Below are 10972 nucleotides of genomic sequence, written 5' to 3'. Positions count from 1 at the left end.
CGTCAACATTTTCTATGCTGTACTGTACAATGGGGCAGTATTGTGGTTGGCTGTTGGCTGTATACAAAGCCTGATTTGATTGGTCCCTGCTCCCTGTTTGCCCGCCCTGTCACTATAGGAGTCTGGTCCCCCCTTGCATCAGCATCTCCCTGGGACCTCACTAGTGCGCAAGTGCGAGCTTTTCAACATTCTAACAGGCACCATGATATCGCAAAATCGCGAATCTTCAATGCATATGTAAAGAAATATACGGTAACCCGAATTTACCACACTCGCAAAATCGCACACAGCCAACCATACACCCAGTATGGTATCGCGATTCGCGATTTTGCGCTATCATACTGGGGGTATGGTCGGCTGTGTGCGATTTTGAAAGTGTGGTAAAATCGCATAACAGCAAAATCGCATAACAGCCGAGCATACACCCAGCAGTGCTGCTGATGCCTGAACGGTATGTGGAATGAAGTGGGTGGGCATCGGGAGGCCACTATGGCACGGGGCAAGCACTATGGGCAGTCTATCTGAAGTGTACCTGGCGTATAAGATGACCCCCCACTTGGAGGCATATTTTTCAGGGCCAAAAAATCGTCTTATACGCCGGCAAATACGGTACACCATTCTCTCCTCCCTATTCATCTCAGTTTTAGTGAGATAGGCAAAGGAAGCCAGTTTTCAAATTAGCAGGAACATTCTAATCCTGGTACATATTCAGTATTTATTCATGGCATTGCATAATCAGTGATTTTTTTAAAAGTATACTCTTGTGATAGATGATTTGCCAAATGGGGGACCACAGTGTATCTAATCACTTGCCTACTAAGTAGGAGAGAAGAGTGTTGGAACATCTTACCTGAAATTTGGATGGAAAGGAAAGAGGACCAATTTCATCAGAACATACATCCTCATTGGCTCAATATTTAAGTTTTTTTAATATGAAATACATATATCCTGCAATGGTGTAATTGAGGATGAGAAGTCACTGTCTTGTAAAATTTTGATATTAAAATAGAATTTGAAGACAATAGGAATAGAGTCCAGGAAAGAACTTCTTTCAGCCAGGAGAGAACTTATTTTCAAAATCAGCCATTCATTCCAAAAACTTTAAACAATATGTATAAGAAATAGATTTCTAAGTTAAGTAATATGCCTGCAGAATAGCAGATCACACAAATCATAAATGTACATTAGAGTGAATTTTCACAGAGTGAATGTGCATGTGTGATCACCACACAGATGGAGACTTAAGAATTCTTAACAGCTCTCTAGAAGCCCTTTTTGTGGCCTCCTAGTCTCTGTACCTCCCTCTCATAGGTAACCTATAATCTGTCAGACACTATAGATTAATTTTGCTTCTTGCTTTTGTTTTCATGTAAACAGAATTATGCATTTTTGTATTAGAGTCTGGCTTCTTTGGCTAGTACTCAACATCGCATGTGTAGTGATAGTTGGTTCACTTTCATTGCTGAATAGTGCTCTGTTGGCTGCTGCTGTAGTTTTATCTGACCCTTGACAATAGTCATTGTGTTGTTTCTGGTTTGGGGTTATGTCTGATGATGCTATGAACATTCTTGTACATGTCTTTTAGTACCCATCTGTACAGATTTGGTGGCATGGCATTTTTACTACTTTTGAGCTTTATCAGCAATAATATGCTCAACTCAGGTAGTTTGGTGGGGGCGGGGCGCTAAAAGTCTTACATGCCATTCTCTGTTTTTATTTTAAGCCACCTGTATTCTAGAGTTGGTGTATTAATGGCTTTCAGTTGAAGTCCAAAGAATGCAATTGCATTTTGCTATTTACCTAAGCCAGACTTAATTAGTAAAGAATGAAACATCTGTAGAAGAATATAATGCATTCTAGAGCAAAATGGAATTTTTGCTGCTGTTTACCATTACCACTAATAAGTATGTGAAGGATGTGCCTGTTGTTTTATATATGCACTTGGGAGGGGATGGAACGTAGGTCTTATTTCTTCACTCAAAAATTAATGCTACTAACTGGATAGCTTTTTGTATGTAGTATATAGGCATAGAGGCCCAGTGCACAAGGTTCATGCATGGGATAGGGGAGAAGCGGGGGAGAGTCTTCAGCCTGGCCTGTACCCTTTTGCAGTCCGGGAGCCCTCAGGGGATGTCCGATTGACGGGGAGCCGGCCTAAGCCGTCAGACGGACATCCTTAGGTTCCTGCCACTGCAGCTGTGTTTGCCACAGCTTCTGCCTGAGTGGCACTCCCTCTGTGGGAGTGCACTGACCACCAGGGGGCAGCTTCTGCATTGAGCGTCTGCCCCCTGGTGGTCAGTGTGCTTCATCGTGACCAGCCGTTCAGTTGATTTGCATATTAACCTTTTATTATATAGGATAGGATGACTGGGAGGGGCTGTGTAAACAGCAATTTATTCCTTGTTGCACACATGGATTTTCAATTGTTTTGTTAATACAAATGGTACTTTATTTTTGCAAAGTCACAATTGTCTCCCTAAATAATCCATTTCCGGAATTGAAATGGTTAGAAATCCAAAGCTATGCACATCTTGAATTATAATAGTGTTTTCCAAAAAGATTGCACAAATATAAACTCCCAACAGTATATTAGAGTTTTGTTTTAACCATGTGTACACCCGCACTGGATATTATCAGACTTTAAATCTACAGCAAGCAATTCTTTTTTTATATATATATATTTTATTGATTTTTTACAGAGTCGAAGGGATAGGGATAGAAAGTTAGAAACATCGATGAGAGAGAAACATCGATCAGCTGCCTCCTGTACACCTCCTACTGGGGATGTGCCCGCAACCAAGGTACATGCTTCTAACCCGAATTGAACCTGGGCCCCGTCAGTCCTCAGGCCGATGCTCTATCCACTGAGCCAAACCAGCCAGGGCAACAGCAAGCAATTCTTAAAAAACTTTCGTAACAACATAAAAGCTATGCCAAGAAGCTGGCCACAGAGTATCTTATGTGTCACCTTCCACTGATGTTTTTTTTTTTTTTTGGATAGGTTTGTCACCACCAGGTTTCGTGGCAAGCAGGGTTAGGCAAGCAACTTGATCAGGAGATTAGTGCTTCTCTGAGTGTGGCCTTTTTATTGTGATATAATTGCAATTTATAGAAAAATTGAAAGAATATTACAAAGAAGTTCACACAGATACCACAAGTGTTAACATTTTTACCACATTTGCTTTATCCTTCTGTATTCTCTCCCTCCCTCTCTCTCTCTTTACCTGAAACATTTGAAAAGAAGTAGATACCAAGCCCTAAGTACTAAAGCTAGTGTTTCTAAAAACGAGGACATTCTCTGCATTTTTAAAAATTATATTTTTATTAATTTTACAGAGGAAGGGAGAGAAACATCAATGATGAGAATCATCAACAGCTGCCTCCTGCATGCCCCTACTGGGGGTGTACCCCCCAACCCCAGGCATGTGCCCTGACTGGGAATTGAACCATGACCTCCTGGTTCATGAGTAAGTGCTCAACCACTGAGCGACATTGGCCTGGCAGGACATTCTCGTAATAACCTCTGTACAGTTATCAAAACCAGAAAATCAAAATTGATATAATCCTGTTCTCTAGTCTGGTTTAATTCAGATTTTGTCACTTATGTAAGTAATGTTCTTTATAGCAGAAGTAAATTCTGGATAGTATATTGTATTCAGTTATCATAGTCCTTCAGTCTCTTTTAATCTGGGCCAGTTCCTTGTTTTTTGTTTTTATTTTATTTATTTTTTGTTTCCCTTTCATAACTTTGATCCTTTTAAAGTATAGTTATTTTGTTGACTATTCCACAATTTAGGTTTATGTTTCTTCATGCTTAGATTCAGGCTCTGCATTTTTGGGGCAGTAATATCATAGAAGAGACACTTTGCTCCTCTTGATGCATCACAATAGGAGGCATTTGATGTCAGTTTGTCCCAGTCAGTCTCTGGATACATGAAACTGAAGTAGTTTGCTCATCATTTCATTGCCACCTCTTGCTGAAGCCATCCATAGGTTTTAAGGTGCATGATTTTCATATAAGATCTTTATATGTGATGTTAATGGAAGTCATTGTTCTCACAACTTAGTTGTGCCATCTGGATAATGAGGCTGGTGGCTACTGAAGATTTAATGTGGGAACAATCTCTTTTTAGGTATGGATTTTTGGGAAGATACCCTTTATCTGGTAATATTGGAGATACCCCAAAAGCCAGTTATTGAGAATGGCTGGAGATGATGGTCTCCGTCATTCTGCATTTATATCTTGCCATTCTTTCTGTTTCTTTACAAACTGCTGGTAGTTTGTTATAAAGTTAAGTTTGTTTTTTTAAAATTATTATTATTGGAAAAGATAGGATAAATGAACTTTAAAAATTAAGGAAACAGTGTTTTTCAAATGTTCTACCCAGTATAGGAGAAAGAAGGGGAGCATGTTACTCTACCTGATGGGGCCATAGGATATTCTGTTTATGAAACATGTTACATAACGTGATAGTCCAGGAGAATACATCATACTTTGGTCATCTTTGTTCCAGTAGCCAAGGACCATTGATTACACCTGGAAATTTTAAGCAGTATTGGATATTTAATGTAGTTCTTAGGGTAAGAGCAGGTTCAAAACTAATAATAGAAGCACGACAAAGGCTGACGTCTTGCTCAAAGTTGTGTGACTTAGTAGGCTGTTTTCTATTTCCTTTCTGCAAATACCACATCAGTGTTTCTTGCCTTAATTTATTTTAATTGTATTTCTTCATTAAACAGAAAATTTGTGAAATACAGAAAAATAGAGGAAATTACTTTAGTTTCACAGTCCAAGGGCAGATAAATTTCACACATGACTTGAGGTTGTTTTTCCAGCCAGCTCTATGTTTTTAAAATAGAAGGTCTAATGTTGTGTTATGGGTTTTTATTTTGTTTTGTAGCAGTACAATTACTAAATTTTTCTATGTTTTAAAAAGTTTTTTCTTGTCTTCCCCTCTGCCCCTGCCTTGGTTTTTGACTTGGTTTTCTCGTGTGAAACATCTATTAGCTAGAAAAGGTGTTAAGATGGTGAAGTTTTGATAGCTTTTATCATGTTTGTTTTCAATACATTTGTGGTCATATACTTCCTTAGCAGATTGGTAAATATAGAAGCAAATGTGTCTGTTATGGGAGAAAACAATATTGCATCTCCATGGTGAACAAAAAGGAAGTATGTAATATACGTGTAGTGTTTATATAGATTTTTTTTATTTGAAAAATCTTATGGATTGGAGGATATGTGGGAACCTCAATATTATTTACAGAATATTTAATGATTAAGGAAAACTTAAAAAAAAAACTTTACACTTCCAGGTATATGAAAATAGATTTAACTATGTAATTTAACTATGTAATTAACATTTTCTTACTTTGACTACAAGAGCATTGTTATTTTAGAAGGGGAAAGCTAGTGAAGTTAAAGTAAAATGAATTGGCAGCTTAAAGTTATACATATAACAATATATTTTGGATAATGTAAATTTTCTTGAGCCATAGGATTATATGAACATTATTAGGTAATGATGGTACATAGATTTTTGTGTTTCATTTGCCAGTCCCAGCCTGAAGGAAAAGTACAGAACAGACCAAGAAGGAATGGACATGGGCATAACCAACATTATCTAAGCTGTCACTTATCACTTAAAAAAAAAAACCCCAACAGGCTATAATAATAATTTTTTCCCTTTAAATATGTAACAAGAATGATTATTACATTTAATCAAAATTACATTTCATTAGTATGCATAAAATTTGAAAAATCTACTCATGCCAATGAGATAATGACAACCTCTAATATCAAAAAGATAAATTGGATAGCAGTGATTCTTTGTTATAGTGAGGAATTAATTTATTATTTCATGGGATTATAGTGTCCCTAGGGTACTTAAATATTTACTTTTGTATTTATTTGTTTTTTGGAATGTTAAATACACCATACACCTGTTATGAAAAGATCTTGGTTGGTCAAACTTCTGGTTCAAAAAGAGGATTGGGATGCACACAACAATTATTAGAGATGCTTTATTATATACTGAAGAAACAATGCAATCTTATTAATGTTTGTAAGATTCCTAGCCTGAGGATGATACCTGGAGAACGGTGCATCATGTTGAAATGCTGTTCTAGCTCAGAGGCGAACGCTTGTGTTCCCTTGTTCATGTTTCCTATGAGGGCAAGAGTGATGAGTGATGCACAAGCATGCTTATGTAATTGTTGACTTCATTTAATGGGTATTCCAAAGAAGACCATTGTTAACATTAATTTTTTAATTTAATTTTTAAATCATTTTAGAGCAGCAGGAAAGAAAATTTACACTTAAATCAGAATATAATAAACTAATCATGTAATAAACCTGTGTTAGATCCTGTGTTACATCCCAAAGATGTTTGATATTTGGAATAATTAGTAGGGTAGTGGCATCACTGAAAAGTTTTATCTCATTTGTTAACTGTCTCTAAAATTTTTAGCATTTTAAGTTGTTAGGTAGATTCTGGCTGCACCCCACTTTATCTTTATAAAGTTAACTTTGCTCTTAAAATATATAAGCAAAGAGATATCTTAAACTCCCTGGGTTTTATAAAATACTAGAGACCTGGTTCACAAATTCATACACCAGTGGTGTCCCTTGGCCTGCCTGGCCTGCGGGATTAGGCCAAAATTGGCTCTCTTACATCCCCTGAGGGGTCAGGCCAGGCTGAGGGACCCCACCGGTGCACAATCGGGGCTGGGGAGGGACGCGGGAGGTTGGCCAAACAGGGAGGGACCGCTGGAGGGCTCCAGGGCGTGTCCAGTCCATCTTGCTCAGTCCCTGTTGGCCAGACCCCAGCAGCAAGCTAACCTACTGGTCAGAGCGTCTGCCCCCTGGTGGTCAGTGCACATCATAGTGAGTGGTTGAGTGGCCTTAGCATATCATCATCATATTACGCTTTGATTGGTTGAACGGATGCCCGGACACTTAGCATATTAGGCTTTTATCATATAGGATTCTATATCAAAACTAGTGAGGCATTTTTACTTTAATCATACGCTATAATGCTACATTTAATCAGTTTCGAAGGTTCAAAAAAATCTTTTCTATGAAAAAAGATTAGGAGTAGATTTTTGCCTTTCATTCCATAACTGCAAATCATGGGTTAATCAACAGTTTAGTGTTTCTAAAACCTGTGTTCTTAACAGCTTTGCTGATGTTACTACTAAAACATTATATTTTTTTGGTTTGGTTTTTGTTTTTTATTTTAAAAATCGTATATCCGATTGGGTAAAATCAAAGAGAATAATAAATAATTCTTCTTACAGAAATGTGGGTTGTTGGCTCATTTTTTGGTGCTACTTCAATTAAAGCCACTTTTCAATATTTGAGGGTTAATGAAAATACCAAACTATTCATAGTCACAGACACCCATTGTTTATAAATTATGAGGTCATAAACAATATCATATAGCATTAAATTACCCAACAAAATGAGCTGCATGGGTTTCTAAAACTTTTATCATCAAAATTAATAACTGTGGAACATCACAAATATAGAGAAATCTTAAGTCAAATTAGGCTCCACAGCCTGTAACCGTGTTTGTGAACAAGCTATTTAAGCTGTTTATAACTGCAATCTTGCTTAAAAGAATAAAATAAAATAAAATTTTATTGGTTGTTTTTCTTCAAGTGCTATGCCTTCATGTATCTGTTCAGGAAGACCTTATTTCCTATTCAGAGGAAATAGTAGGTTACCATGTAGGAGTTAGATTCTTCTTGAACTTATTTGTCTTTATTAACATCACTAGGGGCCCAGTGCTTGAATTCATACACCTTGAAAGGAACTGTGGGCCGTGAGGCTGCAGTGGGTAGAGGAGCGGGTCTCAGCCCACCCTCTGTGCCCCCACCCAGCCCCTCCTGCCACGGCCCCATCCCCTGTCTGCCGGCAGCCCTGCTCCCGCCATCACTGCTCCCACACGCTGATGGTGCCAGCCCCTCTCGCACCCGCTGACAGCGCAGAGTGATTGGGGCTGGCACCAGCAGTGGATGTGAGCGGGGCTGGCACTGTCAGCAGGTACCAATGCTGGCTGCTGCCCCAGCTGCCCCTCAGGACCAGGGGGAGGTGGAGAAGCCTTCAAGGGCGATTGGGGCCTGCAGCTGCTGATGGCACTGAGTGATCAGGACCAGCACTGAGTGATCGGGACTGGCGCTGGGAGCCAGCATCGGGTGCGAGTAGTGGCTCGGCGCTGGCTGGGTGCAAGAGGGGCTGACAGCGGGCGCGAGAGGTGGCTGTCAGCCGTGATCGCCCCTCAGGAGCAGGGAGAAGTGGAGAAGCCCTGAGGGGCGATCAGGGCCAGCAGCCACCGCTCACACCTGCTGACGGTGCCAAGCAATCGGGGCCAACTCTGGGTGCCAGCAGTGGTTGCAAGCGGTGGCTCTGGCGGCAGCAGTGGGTGTAAAGGGGCCAGTGCCAGCAGCAGGTGCAAGCTCCCAGCGGGACTGCAGTGCGCAGGAGCAAAGAATTTCCAGTAATCACCAGAGGCTTGCCCCAAAGACAGCGACTAGCGCCCCAATCTGCTCCACCATCCTGCCGCAGCCAATGCCTGCCATGTTTCGCACTCTGCCGCCGACGCTTGCCATGTTCTGTGTGCACCCCTGGTGGTCAGCACACATCATAGCGACCAGTTGTTCAGTTGTTTCGCTGTTCAGTCTATTTGCATATTAGGGTTTTATATGTATAGATAGTTAATTCCTTTAGTTATTTTGGCATAAGCAGTTACAACTAAAAAATAGTAATACAGGTTGCCCTTGAGTAATGCCCTCTGCCAACTAGTTGAAAGGCTTCTGTTAGTCCATTTAGCCTATCCCCGTGGTTGGCAAACTGCGGCTCACGAGCCACATGCGGCTTTTTGGCCCCTTGAGTGTGGCTCTTCCTAAGCCTTAGGAGTACCCTAATTAAGTTCATAACAATGTACCTTACCTATATAGCTAAGTTTAAAAAATTTGGCTCTCAAAAGAAATTTCAATTGTTGTACTGTTGATATTTGGCTCTGTTGACTAATGAGTTTGCCGACCACTGGCCTATCCTATATAATAAAACCCTAATATGCAAATTGACTGAATGACAGAATGACTGGTCACTATGACATGTGCTAACCACCAGGGGGCAGACACTCAATGCAGGAGCTGCCCCCAATCCTGGGTTGAGCGTCTGTCCCCTGAGAGGGAGGTGACCAGCGGCGGCAATTGGGGGGCAGGGCCAGCCAGCGGGTGGCACCAGGTCGCCAGCCAAGGTGGGTGCCAGCGGGGACCCCCGATCGCCCTGCCCACTGGTCACCCCACATATGGCCCTGATCACCAGCCAGGCCTAGGGACTCTACCCTATATATTGGGAACAGTCTCTTAGATTTAAAAATTAAAACCTGGCAAAGCTACTCCAACACTGAAGAAAAAAACAGGATGATGCAGCAATTACATGCATCGACTCTGGCTTGCAGTTTTGTGGTCAGCCCTGATTCTGACACTTACAACTGTGTGACAACACCAATTCTCTCTGCTTTTGTGTCCCCCCCAACCCCCCATAAGATGTGGAAAATGGTACTACTGCCTCAGAAGGATCATATTATGTACTACTTTTTATAATCAGGGCAAAAAAATGTAGCTGCCCATACAATAGCAAGATGCCTTTCACCTGTATGAAAAGTATAGTCACTGGTGCATGCAGCATCCCAGATTGTGAGAGGGATGTCCGACTGCCGGTTTAGGCCTGACATTCCCCCAATGGGTCCCAGATTGCGAGAGGTTAGCCCGGCCCACCTGTGCACGAATTTCATGCACCGGGCCTCTAGTTTCTTTATGAAGGGGAGTATACCATATGCTAGTTATGTAGTCAGCATGGAGGTTTAAATCTCAACTCTGCTGCCATTTATTTACTCTGTAACATTGGGAAAGATGCTTTCTACATCTTTAAAATGGGCAAATACACACCTTACAGAATTATTTTATATTGACTAAAGAGGAGAGTGTATTAAAAATGTATAGCTCAAGAAACCAAGATGGTGGCATAGGTAAACACCAGAAATTGCTGCCTCGCACAACCACTTCAAAAATACAACTAAAAGATAAAACAGACATCATCCAGAACCACAGGAAGGCTGGCTGATTGGAAATTCTACAACTAGAAGGAAAGAGAAAAGCATACCGAGACTCAGAGGAGGTGCGGTGTGGAAGTAAAGTGCAGAGGTACGGAGGTGCACACAGAAAGGGCTGGCAGCTGAGGACACGGTTGTCTTTTTCAATTGGGAGAGGGTCTCAAGATCCCTCCAGTCCCGGACGAGTCTCTGGCGACCCAGACTCATACGGGGAGAGGCTATTGTGTTTTTTTTTTTTTTTTTTTTTTTTTTTTAGTTTTATTCATTTCAAATGGGCCGGACCCGGCCCGCAGGCCGTAGTTTGCCCACGGCTGGGCTAGACTGTCTGGCATTGGTCGGACCTCGACAGTGGCTTTCTCTGAGGTGCTTGCAGCGCGGGACACTGAGAAGCAAGACCTCTTAGGGCAGGACTGAGGAGCAGCCATAGCTGCTTGCTCCACCCTGTTGATCCCCTGAGACCCTGCCCCGCCCAAACTGTGCACCGGCTTTTGCATATGAAAGGCCTGGCCCTTGGCAATCTGAAAATTACCTAACAAACTGCAGCTGGCCCAAGGCCCCACAGCAGCTTGTATTCCTTCACAGCTGAGCTCCTGCTGGGTAGCCTCAGGCAGAGGCTAAATTAGCATCTCCTTAGAGATCCAAGAGCCATTGTACTCAGGGGTCAGAGTGGGACCATCCAGATTACAACTCCTCAGATCCATAAGGCACACTCAGGGGGCAGACTCAGTGAGCACCAAAGCCCAACTGAAGCAAGTCTTGCCCTAGAAGGGTGTCTCCAGCACAGAAGTTCTCCCACCGTAGACACAGCTGATTCTCACAGCCAGTTGGCCTGGAGGTCAATTCCTCCCAGT

At 41.6% G+C, this 10972-nt stretch overlaps 1 protein-coding gene across 5 annotated transcripts in view; it reads left to right on the top strand.

Annotated features, from left to right (window-relative positions):
- Nucleotides 1–10972, top strand: part of RBPJ (recombination signal binding protein for immunoglobulin kappa J region) — a 102255-nt gene that overhangs the window by 47110 nt on the left and 44173 nt on the right. Inside the window, exon 1 of one of the 5 annotated variants that reach the window (XM_015568689.1) lies at nucleotides 7650–7720. The exons of the other annotated variants lie outside the window; for them this stretch is intronic. Coding sequence (XP_015424175.1) covers nucleotides 7665–7720 — 56 coding nt within the window. The 5' untranslated portion in view covers nucleotides 7650–7664. Of the gene's footprint in view, nucleotides 1–7649; nucleotides 7721–10972 lie in introns of those variants that run through there. 5 annotated transcript variants of the gene reach the window in all.

Source organism: Myotis davidii, unplaced genomic scaffold (genome assembly GCF_000327345.1).
Source record: "Myotis davidii unplaced genomic scaffold, ASM32734v1 scaffold743, whole genome shotgun sequence".
In the NCBI taxonomy this organism is placed as follows: domain Eukaryota; kingdom Metazoa; phylum Chordata; class Mammalia; order Chiroptera; family Vespertilionidae; genus Myotis; species Myotis davidii.
Note: the sequence above shows the minus strand (reverse complement) of the source record. Positions and strands in the feature narration are given on the sequence as shown.